This window comes from Phyllobates terribilis, unplaced genomic scaffold (assembly GCF_046119375.1).
Source record: "Phyllobates terribilis strain yellow unplaced genomic scaffold, ASM4611937v1 Scaffold_5__5_contigs__length_657084704, whole genome shotgun sequence".
Taxonomy (NCBI): domain Eukaryota; kingdom Metazoa; phylum Chordata; class Amphibia; order Anura; family Dendrobatidae; genus Phyllobates; species Phyllobates terribilis.
The window spans coordinates 272,446,997-272,466,784 of NW_027362765.1; the positions used below are offsets into that span (position 1 = coordinate 272,446,997).

Below are 19,788 nucleotides of genomic sequence, written 5' to 3' on the forward strand. Positions count from 1 at the left end.
TGCCTCTATTATCAAGCTCCATGGCTTTGTTTGCTTACAATGATTGTTTTATCATCGGGAGCTTATTGCTGGGACACAGCAGCACATACATGCTAGCTCGGCACACCTCTGCTGTGATAGACGCCTCACTGTCTATGGACATTGTATATACAGAGCCTGGTGTGGGTGGGGTTAACTTTCTCAGCTCTGCTGCATTGCTACATCTATAAGCTCTGATTGTGTCAGAATGGTTGCACCCAATAATCTAAGTGACACATCATTGGAATCATCTTCTCTTTGCCTACATCAGGCTGCTGTCAGATGAGGTAGCAAAAACCTGCTGACAGATTCCCTTTAATATCTGTCTATAAGAAAAAAGAATCCTGTTTTTGTCTTGGCCAAACATGCTCTTAAAGAAGTTTTCGGATCTAAGAAGAAACGACTTCAGACTGACAAATCTTGCACACTGTCACGATTCCCCTTTATTCCCCTTGAGTGGGCGGTTATGTGACTACAAGTATGTGATTTTTCTTTTTTTCCCCTAACTTACTCTTTTCTATTGAGAGAAGCCAGATGTAACTAGTTGGCACATGACAGCAAATCACATACATGCATTTGATGCGCCCCCTGGGGTGTGGGGTGCTTGGTAGCCGGGCCGGTCGATGCTGGGAGATGTCACAGTGGCGGTGACCCGGTCCGTGACCCAGGGCGGTCAATAAAAGGGGAAAAGTGAAAAGGGGAATAAAGTTTTTATATTTAATGTTCGTGACGCCACCTGTGGTATGCGCCTATATGGAGCCGCCGCTGAGGTGCAGATCCACTGGAGCTGGTGGTGACGCAGCAGAGTTGGTTCAGCTCTCCACAGGCAGAGCTTAGCTCCAGGGCAGGATGTAGTGATGCTATGAGGTAGGTGCGGTTAGTGCGGTGTAATGCAGGTGATGGCGCAGATAATAATTCCAAGACACAGTGGGGGTGCAGTCTTCAGATTTACTCACAGTTGTCAGACTCCAGGTTCCCAGTGGCAGGGTAACCTCCCACGCCGTCCTGTGTTCACCAAGGGAGGGGTTCAGCAATCTCCCAGGTATTTCAGGAGTACTTAACGGGACCCCATTCTGTGTGCCTTAGGCTATGTGCCCACGATAGTAGTAAACACTTCGGCCAGCGTAATAGAGGTCACGAGTATGGAGTGCGGAAGAACCGCAACTCACACCCCATAGTCGCAGGAAAAATCTGCCTACTCAAAATGAGTGCAAAAACACAAGAAAAAGCTGAGTGTACGGCATATATGAAAAACTTTATTAGTAAAAGTATAAATGCATAATATTACATGTATAATAGATGGATGCAGATAGGGAGGCGATACGGATACAAAAAAACACGTAACAAGTATCCACAGCTAAAAAATGTAGCAGGATAGTAAAAAGAGGGGGAGAAGGAAGAGCCACCCAAGGGTAACATATGTTAGTTGATGACAAAGTAGGAGAGGTATATGTAGAAGGATATCAATAATTCAAATAATACTGAATAAGTATCACATTTTTCCCACAGTGGGGCAAGAGTAGGTATAATCCATAATAGAGGATACACTCACCAGTATAATCACCAAGGGACGCTCAAAGGGGGGGCAAGGGGACAAGGCAGGAGCAGACCAGTGTGGGACTTGCGGGCCTCGACGCGCGTTTCGCAAGTTCGCTTTGTCAAGAGGCGTCACAATGAGAGCACCGGCGTCTTTTTAAATATCCCTCCAGAAATTGGTCACATGTGCACGCATGTGACCGGAAGGAAATGGCCGCCGACCGGAAGGCGTGAGCGGCGCATGCGCAGGGATCGTCAGAACATCCCGCCCCCAGAACGCCCGTCATGACGTCGACGCGAACCCGGAAGTTCTAAAGAGCAGAGTCCGGGGCAGCGCCAACACCATGGAGACAGACGCATGGGAAGCCAGGAGGGTGAGTAGCCCCGCGCATGCGCACCGCCCAACCAGGGAGCCAGGTATAGTTACCAAAATACTAATGTCCACATATACATTCTGCCACCATACTCGGATACAATAAATCTCACATGGGACATATGTAGGTAGGTACAGCTACAAAGATTGAAGTACATAGGGACAATCGGTGCTAATATAAAAACGTGGGGATGTCCATGGCACAAAGGCAGCCTGGGGGCAGTGTCCGTGGATGTCAATGATCATTCCATTTCCTTATCTTCAATCTTATCAACGGGAGGGAGTATATCACCAGAAAGCAGGCTTCACGGCAGGTATGAAGTCCACAAAGAGAAGGACACTATGTATTAAGTATAAGGAAAAAGAAGTTAAAAATAAACATACTAATAAATATACACATTAAAACATGAGCCACAGAGACTCGCTGCCATGATGAAATATATACAGAAGGGGCCACAGGAGAGCATGCAGCGATTAACAAATAGGCTGCATGGTAAATAGTATCCAGAAAGAGGAAAATCATATGGTCATAATATCTGAATTTGTTCCTCCATAGTACCCAATAGGGGATTGGAGGAACCGTCATTCCAAAGGAGGCGCAGGACAAAAAAGCACGATATATATCACAAAAAAGGTGAGAAGCACAAACTTTCATTCAGACCCCGCGGTGCCAAGGTGTTAAGGGTGATGATCCATCTCGCCTCTTTTTGGGCCAGGAGGCGTTTAGCATTCCCCCCCCCCCCTGGGAGCCAAGACACACCTTATCGATCCCCCGCACACTGAGTGAGCGGGGGTCACAATTGTGAACAGCCTTAAAATGCCGTGGTAGTGTCTTCAGCTCCCGGGGGTCCGTGGCCGTGCGAGCCGCGCCAATGTCCCGGACGTGTTCCCGAACCCTGATTCTGAGCTCCCTGCTGGTCAATCCTATATAAATTAATTGGCACCCGCATGTGGCCAAATAGACCACCTGTGTGGTGCCACATGATATATGGTGACGAATGTCAAATTGGCGGGAGCCATCAGAGTTGGAGAAAGACGTACAACGTAGGACATTGGCGCATGCGACGCAGTGGCCACAAGGGAATGAGCCCACCGTGGGACCGCGGGATCCAAAGAAATTGGGACGCGGGGGGACGTAGTGGCTGGAAACCAGAACGTCCCCTAGCGTCCTAGATCGTCGTGGCGTCATGTGAGGGAAATCGCCTAAGCAATCCCGAAGGGAGGGCTCCGTATGAAGTATACTCCAATGTCGAGAGAGGATCCGCCGCATAGCTCCCCACTCATGATTGAATGTGGATATGTAGCGGATCCTCTCAGGTATCCCATGTCTAGGCACAGGGGAGGGATGGATGAGATGGTCCCTGGGCGTGTCGCGGGCCCTCTTATAGCCACGGCCGATACATCGATTACTATAGCCACGTTGTTTAAAGCGATCAGCCAGATCTGCAGCCTGTTTCTCAAAACTAGAGTTAGTGGAGCAGATATGCCTCATCCTGAGGAACTGTCCAACTGGAACGGCTCTGATGGTAGAGCAATCATGAGCCGATGAGGCATGAATCAGGGAATTTACTGCAGTAGGCTTCCTAAATACATCTGTCTGGATTCGACCATCCGGATCCACCTCAAGGGTAACATCCAGGAAGTCCATCCTTTTAGGATGATAGGTATAGGTAAGCCTAATTGCATAAGCATTGGAATTGAGTCGTGACATAAAATCGTCGAGCTCCTCCACCGTCCCCAGCCAGAAAAATAGAATGTCATCTATATATCTCACCCATAACACGACCCGGTCCGCGCCCTGCACTCCCCCGTCGCCAAAAATCTCTCTCTCCCAGGCTCCCAGGAAGAGGTTGGCGTACGAGGGGGCACAGGCCGCACCCATGGCCGTGCCACGCCTCTGGAGATATACCGTGTCATTGATGCAGAAATGCTGCATATTTTTTCCGATTGTCCCTGGCAGGAAAAACGCATGCGTTTTTTACATGCGTTTTTCCCGCCAGGTAGAAGCGTTTGTGAAGCGTCTTTGCATGCATTTCTGCATGCGGGTTATCAAGCGCTTTTCCAAGAGATTTTAGCATCACTTGGAAAAGTGCTTGACAACTTGTTCACACGATATAAATCCATGCAACCGGCATGGATTTATAGTAGTGTGACCAAGTTAGTTTAAAAAAAGAATAAGAATGGTAAAAAATAAAAAAATAAAGTTTATACTCATCTTCCGATGTCCTCTCCGGTGTTTTGTCTGCTCCGTCCGGTGTGTTGGGCGGCTCACGGTGGTGTGAAGGACCTGCGGTGACGTCATTGAGCCATGTGATGGGTCACATGACTCAGTGACGTCATGGCAGGTCCTTCACAACAGCGCGAGCATTGCAAGACACCGGACGGCGTGGACAAAACACCGGAGAGGACATCGGAAGGTGAGTATAAACTTTATTTTTTATTTTAAATTCTTTTTTTTTTACAGTTTCTATGGTACCCAGGTCTGGATGAGAGTCTCCTCTCCTCCAGACTTGGGTACCATCCGCACATAGAAACGCATAATATCCGTGTGTACAAATGTACTGACACGGATATTATGCGTTTCAATGCAAGTCAATGGCGGCGATTACGCTGCATGTCCGCAAAATTAATGGACATGCTGCGGATTTTTGAGCGCAGCATAAATGCTGCGGAAAAATCCGCAGCATGGGCATTGACATTGCGGCTTGTCATTGGGGACCATGGGGGGCGGATTACCTAGCGTTTCCAAAGCGTTTATGCTGCGGAAATTCCGCAGCATATACGCTTGTAAAACGCTACGTGGGCACATACCCTTACTCGGTCGTCTTCCTGCACTGGCTCTCACCCTCCTGCCTCGCGTCTCGCAACCAGTGTCCCAAGCCGGTAGCCTCAGATTTTGGCAGGCAACCTGCAGTCCCCTGAATCCTATGCGGCCACCTTTTTGATGATATAGTTGCGGTAGTGAGCAGCTGCACCCTGAAAGTACAGTAGCCTCTGGTTCCTATCTGAGCCTTGTAGTTCTCCACTAGTTAGGGGCCGGTCCCCTTTGCGGCCTGATCCCTCCACGTTCTTGTAGATTCGGGCGCACGGGTGGCTTCCGCACTCGCCGTGACCCTGGGATCCCCTTGTTCCTCTAGCCTTCCCTCTGCTCCTGTCCTCTGCCAGCCTGTCCTCCTGGGCCTCTCGGTCTAGGCCGCTCCTCTCTTCCTGAGCAGAGCTCCTACAGAGCTCCTGCTCCCACTCCTTCTCCTCTCAGACTGGACTCCTCCTCAGACTGAACTCTCTCTCCCAAGATGGTTCCCCTTTTTATACTCCTACTGAAGTGCTCCCTTGTACTGCTTCCTCCACCCACACCCACTACTTGGTTCCCCCTCTCTCTGTTCCCCCCACTTCCAACCAGGGACAGGGCTCAGCATAAACCAGTGCATCTTGCCCCGCCTGCTGGTCTGGAATGGTGTAGTGTTGGATGCAGGTGGGTGGGTCCCGGGCAGTACTCCCTCCTTACCTGAGAGTAGGGTACCACACCTCTGGTTGAGATGCAGTACCTCTGTGGCGACTGAACCCGTAGGGGCGCCACACATTCACGTGATCACCCACACGTATGAGGAATGCAGGGGAATCATGACAGTGTGTGCACAGCACACCGTCCGTCACAATTTGGCAGTCCCTATGTAACTGGACACCTTTCTTGTAAACTGGAAAACCTCTTTATTCGTTAACTTATAGATTACCCCTATGTACTTTATGCTTTTATAGCTTAACGCCCCCCCCCCCCCCCAAAAAAAAGCTTAAACCCAAAGTTGCTAAAAAGCCTAAATACATGTCAAGTGCTATATTGTGGGCTACCACTGTAGCCTGGTGATCTGCTTGTATGAGGTGTATGTATAGATGGCTGTGTATGATGCTTATGTCAGGATATGTCCACCAGCAGCAGATATGTTGCAGACATTACTGCCGCACATGCTTTGCGAATGTGGTTGTTTCTGCAACCTTTCCATGGATTTGATATCCAATACCACTACAATGCTGGAATACATGTTAACTGATTGTGGGGGGTACAAGGATGTAAAATGGTGGTTCAGGGCAATGACCAATCTGCGTATAAGCATTAAATCTCTTCTCTTCTTCATTGCAGGTGGACTGAATAGTGCACCATGGGAGCGGTGGTTGTGGATGACAATCCTTCCAAAGTGAAGGCGCCGGATGGTGGTTGGGGATGGGCCGTTCTTTTTGGTTGTTTTGTCATCACGGGATTCTCCTACGCTTTCCCTAAAGCAGTCAGCGTATTTTTCAAGGAGCTAATCAGGGAGTTTGGCATTGGTTACAGTGACACAGCATGGATCTCCTCTATCCTACTAGCTATGCTTTATGGAACAGGTAAGCCGTCTTCATGCTCTAAAACTCCCACTTTGAGTAAGTTAAAAATGTACGTACTCAAAGTGGGCAACCCACTTAATCCCTTCCCGATGTGTGATGTAAATTTACACCACGTGCTAATTGCGAGTATATACACTGCTCAAAAAAATAAAGGGAACACTTAAACAACAGAATATAACTCCAAGTAGATCAAACTTCTGTGAAATCAAACTGTCCACTTAGGAAGCAACACTGATTGACAATCAATTTCACATGCTGTTTTGCAAATGGAATAGACAATAGATGGAAATTATTGCCAATTATCAAGACACCCTCAATAAAGGAGTGGTTCTGCAGGTGGGGACCACAGACCACATCTCAGTACCAATGCTTTCTGGCTGATGTTTTGGTCACTTTTGAATGTTCGTTGTGCTTTCACACTCGTGGTAGCATGACACGGACTCTACAACCCACAGAAGTTGCTTAGGTAGTGCAGCTCATCCAGAAGGGCACATCAATGTGTGCTGTGGCAAGAAGGTTTGCTGTGTCTGTCAGCGTAGTGTCCAGAGGCTGGAGGCACGATCAGGAGACAGGCCAGTACACCAGGAGACGTGTAGGGGGCTGTAGGAGGGCAACAACCTGGCAGCTGGACCGCTACCTCCGCCTTTGTGCTAGGAGGAACAGGAGGAGCATTGCCAGAGCCCTGTAAAATGACCTCCAGCAGACCACAAATGTGCACAAAAGGTTAGAAACCGACTACATGAGGGTGGTATGAGGGCCCGACGTCCACAGATGGGGGTTATGCTCACAGCCCAACACCGTGCAGGACGCTTGGCATTTGCAACAGAACACCAGGATTGGCAAAGTCGCCACTGGCGCCCCGTGCTCTTCACAGATGAAAGCAGATTCACACTGAGCACATGTGACAGATGTGACAGAGTCTGGAGATGCCGTGGAGAGAAATCTGCTGCCTGCAACATCCTTCAGCATTGCCCGGTTTGGCAGTGGATCAGTAATGGTGTGGGGTGGCATTTCTTTGGAGGGCCGCACAGCCCTCCATGTGCTCGCCAGAGGTAGCCTGACTGCCATTAGGTACCGAGGTGAGATCCTCAGAACCCTTGTGAGACCATATGCTGGTGCGGTTGGCCCTGGGTTTCTCCTAATGCAGGACAATGCCAGACCTCATGTGGCTGGACTGTGTCAGCAGTTCCTGCAAGATGAAGGCATTGAAGCTATGGACTGGCCCGCCCGTTCCCCAGACCTGAATCCGATTGAGCACATCTGGGACATCATGTCTCGCTCCATCCACCAACGTCACGTTGCAACACAGACTGTCCAGGAGTTGGCGGATGCTTTAGTCCAGGTCTGGGAGGAGATCCCACAGGAGACCATCCGCAACCTCATCAGGAGCATGCCCAGGCATTGTAGGGAGGTCATACAGGCACGTGGAGGCCACACACAATACTCAGCCTCATCAGGAGCATGCCCAGGCGTTGTAGGGAGGTCATACAGGCACGTGGAGGCCACAGACAATACTGAGCCTCATTTTGACTTGTTTTAAGGACATTACATTAAAGTTGGATCAGCCTGTAGTGTGTTTTTCCACTTTAATTTTGGGGATGACTCCAAATCCTGGCCTCCATTGGTTAATAAATTTGATTTCCATTGATGATTTTTGTGTGATTTTGTTGTCAGCACATTCAACTTTGTACAGAACAAAGTATTCAATGAGAATATTTCATTCATTCAGATCTAGGATGTGTTATTTGAGTGTTCCCTTTATTTTTTTGAGCAGTGTAGAATGGTCTTGGGAGCTGAGCCATGTGCTGGCTGTGTTATACAGTTAGCTTCTGTCACTACCAGTACCATCAGAAATAGTTTCAATTGTTGTTCTTTAACCACTTAAATGCCACTCTGAATCCAAGATCAACATTTCAGTGGAGCCATTGCGTCATGCAACCATTCTGCCACCCATCAGGTCTCACCCCCCCCCCCCCTATCATGCGATCGTGGGGTGTTGATGATTGCCATGGCAGCTGGGGGCTTACTGACGGACCTAGTAATTGCCATCTTTGCACGCCAATGAAACATAGGCTAGGCTTATGTTTCAAGGGAAACATATCATATTGTCTGTGTTTTTTTTTATTTTTTTGCTCTATATATTGTAATTCTAAACCGTACTGGTGCATCTCACTAAATTAGAATATCATCAAAAAGTTAATTTATTTCTGTTCATTTTCTGATAACATATTCAGTTTAAAGAAATTGGTTTGGTTCGAGTTAGGGAAGAATCAGCCGCATAACTTAAACGAGGATCGAATCGCAGTGCACAGACTGGCCATCGGCTCTCCCGACCTGAGCATGATAGTTGCATAGAAATACAAGTGCTTTTCACTAAATTAGAATATCATCAAAAAGTTAATTTATTTCAGTTCTTCAATACAAAAAGTGAAACTCATATATTATATAGAGTCATTACAAACAGAGTGATCTATTTCAAGTGTTTATTTCTGTTAATGTTGATGATTATGGCTTACAGCCAATGAAAATACAAAAGTCATTATCTCAGTAAATTAGAATACTTTATAACAACAGCTTGAAAAATGTTTTTAAAATCTGAAATGTTGGCCTACTGAAATGTATGTTCAGTAAATGCCCTCAGTACTTGGTCGGGGCTCCTTTTGCATCAATTACTGCATCAATGCGGTGTGTCATGGAGGCGATCAGCCTGTGGCACTGCTGAGGAGTTATGGAAGCCCAGGATGCTTTGATAGCAGCCTTCAGCTCGTCTGCATTGTTGGGTCTGGTGTCTCTCATCTTCCTCTTTACAATAACACATTGATTCTCTGTGGGGTTAAGGGGAGGCGAGTTTGCTGGCCAATCAAGCACAGTGATACTGTTGTGTGTAAACCAGGTATTGGTACTTTTGGCAGTGTGGACAGGTGCCTAGTCCTGCTGGAGAATGACATTTCCCTCTCCAAAAAGCTTGTCGGCAGAGGGAAGCATGAAGTGCTCTAAAGTTTCCTGGTAGACGGCAGCGCTGACTTTGGTCTTGATAAAACACAGTGAACCTACACCAGCAGATGACATGGCTCCCCAAACCATCACTGAGTGTGGAAACGTCACACTAGACCTCAAGCAGCTTGGATTGTGGCCTCTCCACTCTTACTCCAGACTCTGGGACATTGATTTCCGTAAGAAAATTGGAACTCTGGGACCTTGTGGAGTGTGTCAATGACTGCCTTCTGGACATATGTCAAGTCAGCAGTCTTCCCCATGATTGTGGAGCCTACTGAAACAGACTAAGGGACTTTTTAAAACGCTTAGGAAGCCTTTGCAGGTGTTTTTTGTTAATTATTCTAATTTACTGAGATAATGACTTTGGTGTTTTCATTAGCTGTAAGCCATAATCATCAACATTAACAGAAATAAACACTTGAAATGGATCACTCTGTTTGTAATGACTCTATATAATATGAGTTTCACTTTTTGTACTGAAGAACTGAAATAAATTAACTTTTTGATGATATTCTAATTTAGTGAGATGCACCTGTATATACAGTAGAACAAGGGATTCAACGATTGCAGGTTCAAAAAATAAAATAAAAATGAATTTTTTTTCCAAAGATGTAAAAAGAAGAATTTTTTTTTTGAACCACACCCTTTTCCCAGGTTGAAAAATAAAGAAAAAAAACAAAATGTTTGATATCTCCGCATTAGTGATGAACGAGCATGCTCCTTTCACGCTTTCACTGAGCATGCTCGGGTGCTTACCGAGTAGCTTCGGCGTGCTTGTATATTATGTCCCTGTGTCTGCATGATTTACAGCTCTAAGACAGCCTGAACACATGCATGGATTGCTTGTTTGTTAGGGAATTCTCACATATGATGAGGCTGTCTTACAGCTGTAAATCATGCAGACGCAGGGACTCGAACATAATATATGAGCATGCCGAAGCTACTCAGTAAGCACCCGAGCATGCTTGGTGAAAGAGTTAGACGAGCATGCTTGCTCATCACTACTCCGCATCTATAAAAGTCCAAATAACTCCCTAGTTGCAGTTTTTCTGTCAAAGCACCTCCCCACAAACAGTTCTACCCAACTTTGTCTGGTCCCCAAAAAGATGATTTAAAAGAAAACAACAAAAAAACAGATCCAAGTGCTAACACTGAAGTCTATGGGAAACTGATCATAATGGATAAGTTCCAGTTTGCATCCAGTTTTACACTGGATTCGTTACAGTTGACCACTGGACATGTCACACACTGGCTCTGTTCACATGTGAAATCCTTACAAGGCTGTGATCATTATTGGGTAATAAAAACATTCACCTTTTATTTTTATTGCAGTTCCAATATAGATTGTGTGCTAAATTAAACATGCAGAATATGACACAATTGCAAGACTTGATTTGGGGAAATTCTCTTGATAATTTCCTAGCAGAAAGCTGGCTCTTCTGCAGTGAGAAGTGGAATTAATTGGTTCTGTCATTCATCTCCACCACTGATTCTTACATGTCAATGCCGAGCAGGGAAGAACATTAAGGAACATAAAGGAAAACTAATGCTCCCAGAAAAGTCTTGTTCTCTACATACTGATTTCATTTGCTTTTTTGTGTGTGTGTGTGATTTTTACATGTACTCATTTATGGGGAGCACACTTATTAATGCTGTCTTGCCAAAACATTTTAAAATGGACATGTCAGCTTTGACTTGCTTTAATTTTTCGAGCCATTTATATATGACAACCATGACATGGTGCAAATGGCTAGTATATCAGGATTTGCCTTTCTACAATTATTTTCTGGCTGGAAAATCTTATCCATTCTCTGGATAAGGCCACGGCCCCACTATCAGTATTGGGTCAGTATTTTTTCTCAGGAGTGGGAGAGAAAACCAGGAGTGGGAGATAAATGCAGAATTGGTGACTTGTTTCTATTCTACCTTTTCTCTGATTGTTCCTCTCCTGGTTTTGGCTCCCACTCCTGAGAAAAAAATACTCCTAGTGGGGCCGTGGCCTAAGACTACATATGATTGTACATGTTCCCTTACAGATTCCTAAAATCCTCTTAGGTACAGTGTGAGCCCATGTTTTGCAGATCCATGCAGCACAGATACACCATATGGGCTTGTGTATGGGTCCTTGTCTAAGATTCCTGCAGCCAGGATGTTATTGGGATTTGTGAGGACAATGACATCTACTCGGTGGAAACATACAGCATGCTTTCAAGAGCCCATCAAACCCTAAGACTAAGGAGAAACAATGTTTGGAAAGCATAGATACCCAGATACATTAGACAGAAGGTGGTATTTGTATGTTGAGCTGTCATCCTTTGTCTGGATGATTTTTTTTCCAAAGCATTTTGGGTTCCTGCCAGGAGCACAGTCATTCTCTCAGTTGTTGAAGCCTGTATGTGATTTCCCTTCCAGAGCTGGATAAGCCGGACCAGCATAAGGACGGTGTAATCCAGCCTAGTGTTGTATCTAGCTGCTGAGTGAAGACAGGCTAATAGTCAAGCTGGACTGGCAACCTGTCAGTTATTTACATGGGATCAGCTATCTCCCAGTCTTCTATGATGGTGGTCTCATTTTATTTCTTGATTTGATTTAAAGAGAATCTAACATCTTTAAAATGGTATCTGATTTGCAAGCAAGAGGAGCTGAATAGCTTGAGATACATTTTTGTGGGAAAATTTTCAATCAGATTTGTTTAATTTTCATTGAAATCCCTGGTGTTTGTATATATGAGTCCAGTGGGCGGTCCTACTAGTGATTGACAGTCTTCCCTGTGACTGTGCATGCAGAGATAGCTGTCACTCACTAGTAAGACCACCCACTTTACTCATATGCATATAGACACCAGGGATTTCATTGGATAAAATACAAGTTCGGCTATGTGCTCACGTTAAGTATTTGGGGCAGAAATTTCTGCATCTCTTGGCAGGAAAAATGCTGCATAAAATAGGTGTATTATCGCCTTGTTTTTGATGCATTTTTACTTGCATTTTTATTGCAGATTTTTCCCCATTCATTAATATGGGTGAAGTCTGCAGCAATAACGCTGATAGAACTGACATGCTGAAGATTTATATCTGCACCAAATCTACAAGTCACAAATAAGCAACGTGTGCATGAGACTTCAGGATTCTAACTCACTTTGCTGGTACTAGGAAATCCTTCAGGTTTTGTGATAAATCTGCGCAGGACAAAATGTGACAAGTCTGTAACTTGTGTACAGGCCTCTGTACTGGATCTTTTCCAACAAAGTTTGTAGTAAAAGATTCCATATAACATGCATTTTATTCATTGAAATTCCAGGTGTTTGTATGTTTATATACCATTCTTCTCAGGCTCTCTTTCTCTATCCCAATTTGTTCACATATATGACTGTATGTACAATGTGACAGGTTCCTGCTGCATAAAAAAACCCAAAACTGACTGTCATTTTACTGTGATCTGATTCTCTCGCATGCAAGAATTGGATCACATGTGCGAAGAAGAGGGAGAACTTAATTTCTCTACATTCTGTGAGTCAGCGTATATCGGACTGCACTCTGATGACATCTGAGTGCAGTCCAAAGTTTTGCGTGCACCCATAGACTTGTATGGGTGTGTGTCATCCGATATACACTGCCAATTGCAGCATGCAGCGATATTTTTTTTCGGCATGAGAAAATAAACGCTAGTCTTCACTACTCCATAGTATAACATTGGAGGGAGTGCTATCAGATGAGACATCGGATAACACTTGTCTGAGTTATACGCCGGCTACTCACCAGTGTGAGCGAGCCCTAAGGCCCCCAATTAGAGAAAAGTAGTCTGAACCTGCTGACTTTGAGCAAGACTGGCTGACTATATCTTGTGCAAGGTATTCAGAGGGTATCTGAGAGCGGCTTATGATTCAATACACAGCCCCTTTTAGCCACGCTGAGGGAGCATTTGTCTTGGAAGGGGGTCAGAATGACAGAACTTATTGAAGGTCCACATCAGTCAATTTCCTCTGTGCTGTAAGTTGATTTTCCATCCAGAAATCGCCCCTTGGGACCATGCCCTTACAGTTCAGATCAGAATGACCTTTGCAGACTGTTATAATTGCCTTCACTACGATTGATCTATTGTTGCTATACCAGGTCCTATAATTTAATAACTAGTGTCCAGCGCAGGTGAATACTCAGTAGGACATTATGTGGTGTGGTTAGTAGACAACAAATCGGCTTCTGTCACAACCGTCTCTCACTAATGAGGCGTAATCCATCATTTACTGAGAGCTTAGCCTGTCCAGCATGACACGGGATGCTTAATCTTGATCCCCTGTAAACATCCATTGTCTTGCACTGTAAACAAGAGTGAGGTGCAGATTTCTTCAGTAAATGATCACATTTTAGATTCAGTTGTTTTTTTTTCTTGCATTATTGGATTAAAAAGAAAAATAAAAAAATCTGTACAGGTTTCTCTGTATAAACCCTCCTCATTTGAGATTACTAACTGGTTTTATATTATCCGTATTGGCTGATTCTAGTGAGACTGGCAGGATAAGTGACAGTCTAATGTGTATGGGCTCCACCTTTTACTGGATTTTAACATGCTGAGTTCTTTGTTGCTGCCAGACCTCCTCTAAGGGTTTGTGCATCCAGCGTCTTTTTTAGGTGGACAAATCCTTCAAATTTTTCAAGGGGAAGAAGTTTCAGGAAACGCTAGTGTATCTTTTTTTCACAGATTCTTTTTTTGGACACTTCTGAAGCGCTTTATCAATGTTTTCTACTGTGTTTATTTTTTCTTAGTGTTTTTCTAGCTTTTTTGTGTCGTCCTTTTTTTAAAAAAAAAAAAAAAAAAAACTCCATTCAACAATGAAGAAACTGCTAGTGGTTTGTCAAGTACAAATTATTATTATTTTTAATTTTTAGAGCACCATTTGATTCCATGGTGCTAGCAGAACGCTGAAAAAGATGCCTGGATGTCTATTGAGCCTTCCCATTGACTTGCATTGTGAAGTATAGAGTGTCTTCAGAGTAGAAAATGTCTGAAGAATGGACATGCACTTCATTTAATCACTTGGTTGTCTTTGGAAACCTAAAATGGTTAAAAGACGCTCAAAAGACTGAACATTTCAACAGCAAGTGATGTTTACATAGAAATGCAGCTGCTCGATCTTTTGAGCAACTTAGCACTTTTTTTAGATGGTTTTCTGAGCAGAATCCACCTGAAAAAGACATTGTCTGCTCATACCTTATCTGCAGATTTGACATAAATTATCAGCTATGCATGCATGTTTATTGCGGCATAGGGAGATGACTAATCTTGTTCATTGCAAGGTTTAGCCCAGCTTCCATAATAGTTTATCTCAATATCTCTCAAGATGGCATTTGGATATTGCAAACAACAAAGGATGTGGTTGAATGTTACGTTAAACAGTTCTAACGTGCCCAGTACGGCAGCCGTGGGCGAGCTACTGCTACTCCACGCCCTGGCACTTTACAAACATACAGTATCCCAGTCCATTAGTGTTGTGCTGTGTACATTGCATTGTACTCACTTGTAGGCCAGAAGCCTTCGCTGTCTCCATGTTCATGGTTCCAGGACCAGCCGCACACACATGAGGAGACACCTATTTGGTTTTAACAGGATCAACTTTACTGGACAGTTCAAGAACATCAGTCTTTAACACGTAGTATCAGGCACAGCCCCATCACAGCATTCCCGAGATCCATTACGTTTCCCTCACGCAGTTCCCCATTCGGCTTCCTATGTAGGATAGGGATTAAGGCACACTACTCAGTGCCTAGTTCATGCCGTAGGCCCCGGATGTTGCACTCTATACATTTTACATGTCATCATAAAATGCAGTAAAAGCGCATGTCAATATTCACATAACGCAATTTGGTGTCTTCAGGGTCAGGTACACGACAGTTTCTGTCACACACTTACACCGACTAAATGGAAGGTATGTCTTGGTCCGAAACCTGGTGTTCAGTATTGTGACTACTTGCAAAAAGTTTAAAACCAATATTTCTCTGGAAAACACCTGACTTGCATAGTTATATGTATTGTGTAATGTGGACGCCTCCACTCTTTACTTGCAGATCTTTTGCACATGTACGGTATGTTTTTCCCTTTTTTTATTGGCTAACTACTATATCTTATGTTTTAGGTCCTATCTGTAGTATATGTGTGAACCGGTTTGGGTGCCGGCCAGTAATGATGGTTGGTGGTCTATTTGCCTCACTTGGGATGGTGTGTGCATCCTTTTGTACGAATATCATAACAATCTACCTCACTGCTGGAGTCATCACAGGTAGGTTATATCATTTATATAGTGATAGTATGAAGAATATTAAGAATTGTTATGGGTTTAGAGTACATAGTTAAAATAAAATTGCTGCAAAAGTTACAAAAAAAAATTTCTGCGCTTGATTTTCTTTTGGCTAATGTTATTGTTTTGTGACAGGTCTGGGACTGGCATTAAATTTCCAGCCTTCTCTCATTATGTTAAATCGATACTTTGACAAACGTCGTCCACTTGCCAATGGATTGGCGGCTGCTGGAAGCCCTGTGTTCCTTTGTGCCCTGTCTCCATTAGGACAAATTCTTCAGTACGAGTTCGGCTGGCGGGGAGGCTTCCTCATATTAGGAGGTCTGCTCCTCAACTGCTGTGCATGTGGTGCTCTGATGAGGCCGCTAGAGCCACCAAAGTCTGAGAAAGAAGAGACCAAAGAAGTAGAAAAACCCAAACCTAAAAAACTTCTTGACTTTTCTGTGTTCAAGGACCGTGGATTTGTCATCTACACTGTAGCTGCTTCTATCATGGTTTTGGGGCTTTTTGTTCCGCCAGTGTTTGTGGTGAGCTATGCAAAAGACATCGGGGTTCAGGATACAAAAGCTGCTTTCCTCCTTACTATTCTTGGATTTATTGACATTTTTGCACGGCCCACCTGTGGGGTCATTGCGGGACTGCAGTGGGTTCGTCCACGCTGTGTCTATCTGTTTGGCTTCGCTATGATCTTTAATGGATTCACAGATCTAATGGGATCCATGTCAGATACATACGGAGGCCTGGTGGTTTTCTGCATCTTTTTTGGAATTTCATATGGGATGGTTGGTGCTTTACAGTTTGAGGTCCTCATGGCAATTGTTGGCACACAAAAGTTCCCTAGTGCTATTGGATTGGTTCTTCTGGTGGAAGCAGTGGCTGTACTTATTGGACCACCATCAGCAGGTAAGCCTGGAAATGGACTTTTTTTTTTTTTTTTTCCTACTTATGGGAACTTAAACATCACCACTGGTGAATTGGATAATTTCTCCACCTTTTAATTGAACCTGTAGCATTTAAAAGCGATTGGCCCATTTAATGGCTTTTGTATTGAGGCACAGTATTCTCCACTAGAAGCAATGCTTCCCCCTAAATTTACAAGAGTGACGGGGCACTAGAAAAAGGTTGCTCTTACTCTACCAGACCTTGGCCCATTCAGGTATGACATTTATTGCCAGCATGTAATAGCATTTGCTGATCTCTGAATCTGTTTCAATCTAAAGAGGGGGTCATTTTAATAAGAACCCCTTAAAGAACATGCTTTAAGAAGCACTCCCACCAAACTATGTATTGCCTAAACCTGTATAAGTGTATATATAATGTAAATACGGAAATATACTCACTGATCGCTGTCTTTCCCAGTTTCCAGCGCTGCTCTGGTCCTTTATTGGGTTCCAAGACAGCTATTTCAACTCGCTGGATCACACAGATCTTTATATTTTTTTGCCTTTGGAAATTAATAAAGATTGATTATCCTTAACTTGACCGTGGAACAGTATTTAGTACGTTTATATGTGAGCTGGAAATAACTGTTACAAAGTAGGCCTATGGAGCCTCATTCTGACGTTCCATAGACTTACACTGAAAAAGCCACTTTAAGCTCACACTTAGGGCGCATTCAGACGTCCGTACAAATCGGACCGCAATGCACGGATTGGCCGTGAGACTCCAGAGCGGAGCATGACAGCTTCATAGAAATATATGGGTTCGATCTCAGACCCATTTTAACGGATGTCTGAATGCGCCCATAGAGGGAGCCCTGCGTGATCTGGAAAGTTGGAATAGTAGTCATGTGACCCAGTAGAGGGGCAGAGTGGCGCTGTAACCCGGGAAAGACCACGATCTGTGAATACATTGCTGCACTTGTGCTACAAATACATTTACACAGGTTTAGAAAATAAAATGTTTGGTGGGAATGCTTCTTTTAAAAGGGTTGTCCACTACTCAGACAATGCCTTCTCATTCCTCATGTTTGGTCCAGTTAAAATAAAAACATCCATACTCCCCACCGGTCCTGACACCATTCCAGCGGTGTCGGCACTCGCTTTTCCGGGGCTCACGTGAGGTTATGTCACATGAGCCCTGCGCCCAATCAGCACTGGCTTCACAATCCCCGCATTTGGACAAATCAAACGTCAAGAGGAAGTGAAAGCAGCTGCAGCCCTGACTTCCTGTTGATGTTCAATTCGTCCGAAGGCTTGGACAGTGAAACCGTTGTGGATTGGTCGCAACGCTAACGTGACATAACCTCACATCAGCCTCAGGAACGTGCGTGCTGACACCCCTGGAACAGCGCCAGCACCAGAGGCAAGTAGAGGTATTTTTATTTTAACGGGGCCAAACATGAGGAATGAGAAGGGGTCCAAGTAGTGGACAACCCCTTTAAGGAAAGTTGGCTTTCTATGCCGCTTTTGAATATACCCTTGATAGAAAAGCAATCTTGTTTTGTTATCGGATAGTACTCAGACCAATGTTATTCAATGGTTCACTGCAGATGACCAATTTTGTTTCACATGCTGCGATTTCACTCTAAAATCGGATGGGTGCGAGAACATTTTTTACAGATACGTTACAATTCTGTAGCATAGGAAACTGTATATGGTCCTGTAAATGATTATTAGCTGCTGAGTAGAAAAACGGATTGCGCACAGACAAGAGAGAAAAATAGTCCCACTTTTCTGGATGAAAATCGGATTTGTTTTTTTTTGTTATTTTAAATGCCAAAAAAACTCCCCCACCGAAGTTGGACCTAAACACTATATCTGTTGTTGATCTAAAGTATTAATCTGTCCTCATCATATTGATGACCTTTTTTTTTTCTTTTTTATTAATAGGGAAACTTTTGGATGCAACTGGAAGATACATGTTTGTATTTATTATTGCCGGAACTGAAGTGGTGACTTCTGCATTAGTTTTAACTTGTGGCAATTTCTTCTGTATTAAGAAAAAGCCTGCAGAACCAGATCATAAAGAAGAGGTTGCAGAAATAAGGGAGATCTGTAAACCAGAAGACCAAGCCATCCAAGAAGAGAAAGCGGACTCTGCCGAGGCAGAACAGTTCTTAAAGGATGAAGAGAAGGAGAAAAATGGTGAAGTTATAACAAATCCAGAAACCTGTGTGTGATGGATGACTGGACATTTAGCAGAATTTACTTATAGGATTAGCATTAGGGCTGTGCCAATAAGTGATCACTCCAGTGTATTCAGGATATCAGGACACTAAATCACATTTGGAGAAGTGGAAGCAAAAGGTCATCTTTTCTCACAGTCTAAAATGTTAGCTGATATTAATTATTGTAAACTGTTATATCAACCCATTGAACTTAAGTGTTTGGGGTTTACACTGTTTAGATTTTAACTTTTTTTTTTTTTGCGTGTGTTCACTGTAAATGTACTGTTTATATTTATCATTTTATTTATGGTGTCTCTTTATGAACTTTTTTTTTATTTCAGATTTTGATTTTTGGTTGTTTTTGGTATTACACTGAAGTCCGTTTTGTTCATATAAACATCATTTTTTTTAAAATAAAAAAGAATAGTTGTGTGTGTGTGTGTGTGTGTATATATATATATATATATATATATATATATATATATATATCTATCTCTTCTGTACGAAACACTAGGTACAAAGGAAATTTTAGCAATAGTGCAAAAGCCTTTATATAGTGTATGCACAGGATCATAATGCTGTTTCTTACAGGAATTGTCATGAGACAAGGACCCATTGTTTAAATCAGGCTTTTGTCTTGCATGTTTTTTGTTACATTTTGCAATTTTTTTTTTCGTGATCTTTATTGAAAACAAAAAAACATTTAGTAACCTTGCAACTTTTACACTGGACACTAAGGCTTTTTTAGACTCCTACTTCCTGTCCTTTCAGTAAAGAGTTTTCTGCAGGCTCATTATCATCACTGGCAGGATTGTAATGACAGATAACACATCTGTACACAGCTGATAGTACAGCATTAGTGTTGAGCGAGTATGTTCTATTAACCCTTTCGCCGAGTATGCTCGGGCCGAGCTCCGAGTATTTACAGCTGCTCGGTGATATGTTTGAATCCCCGTGTGCATGATTTGCAACTGTTTGACAGCTTTATTACATGTGAGGAATGTCTATTTCTTACACATTCCTCACATGTAATAAAACTGTCAAACAGTTGCAAATCATGCACACGGGAGCGATTCAACCATATCA

At 43.7% G+C, this 19,788-nt stretch overlaps 1 protein-coding gene across 7 annotated transcripts in view; it reads left to right on the plus strand.

The window, feature by feature from the left end:
• The window catches only part of SLC16A3 (solute carrier family 16 member 3), a 35,084-nt gene extending 15,953 nt beyond the window's left edge, over window positions 1–19,131 (plus strand). For 5 of the 7 annotated variants that reach the window (XM_073684163.1, XM_073684165.1, XM_073684167.1 and 2 more), the window contains exons 2-5: window positions 6,063–6,304; window positions 15,432–15,575; window positions 15,729–16,496; window positions 18,425–19,131. In XM_073684163.1, coding sequence (XP_073540264.1) covers window positions 6,082–6,304; window positions 15,432–15,575; window positions 15,729–16,496; window positions 18,425–18,714 — 1,425 coding nt within the window. In that variant the 5' untranslated portion in view covers window positions 6,063–6,081 and the 3' untranslated portion in view covers window positions 18,715–19,131. The remainder of the gene's footprint in view (window positions 1–6,062; window positions 6,305–15,431; window positions 15,576–15,728; window positions 16,497–18,424) is intronic. The other 2 variants (XM_073684162.1, XM_073684164.1) reach the window with 1 other exon arrangement.
• The last annotated feature ends 657 nt before the right edge of the window (window positions 19,132–19,788 follow it).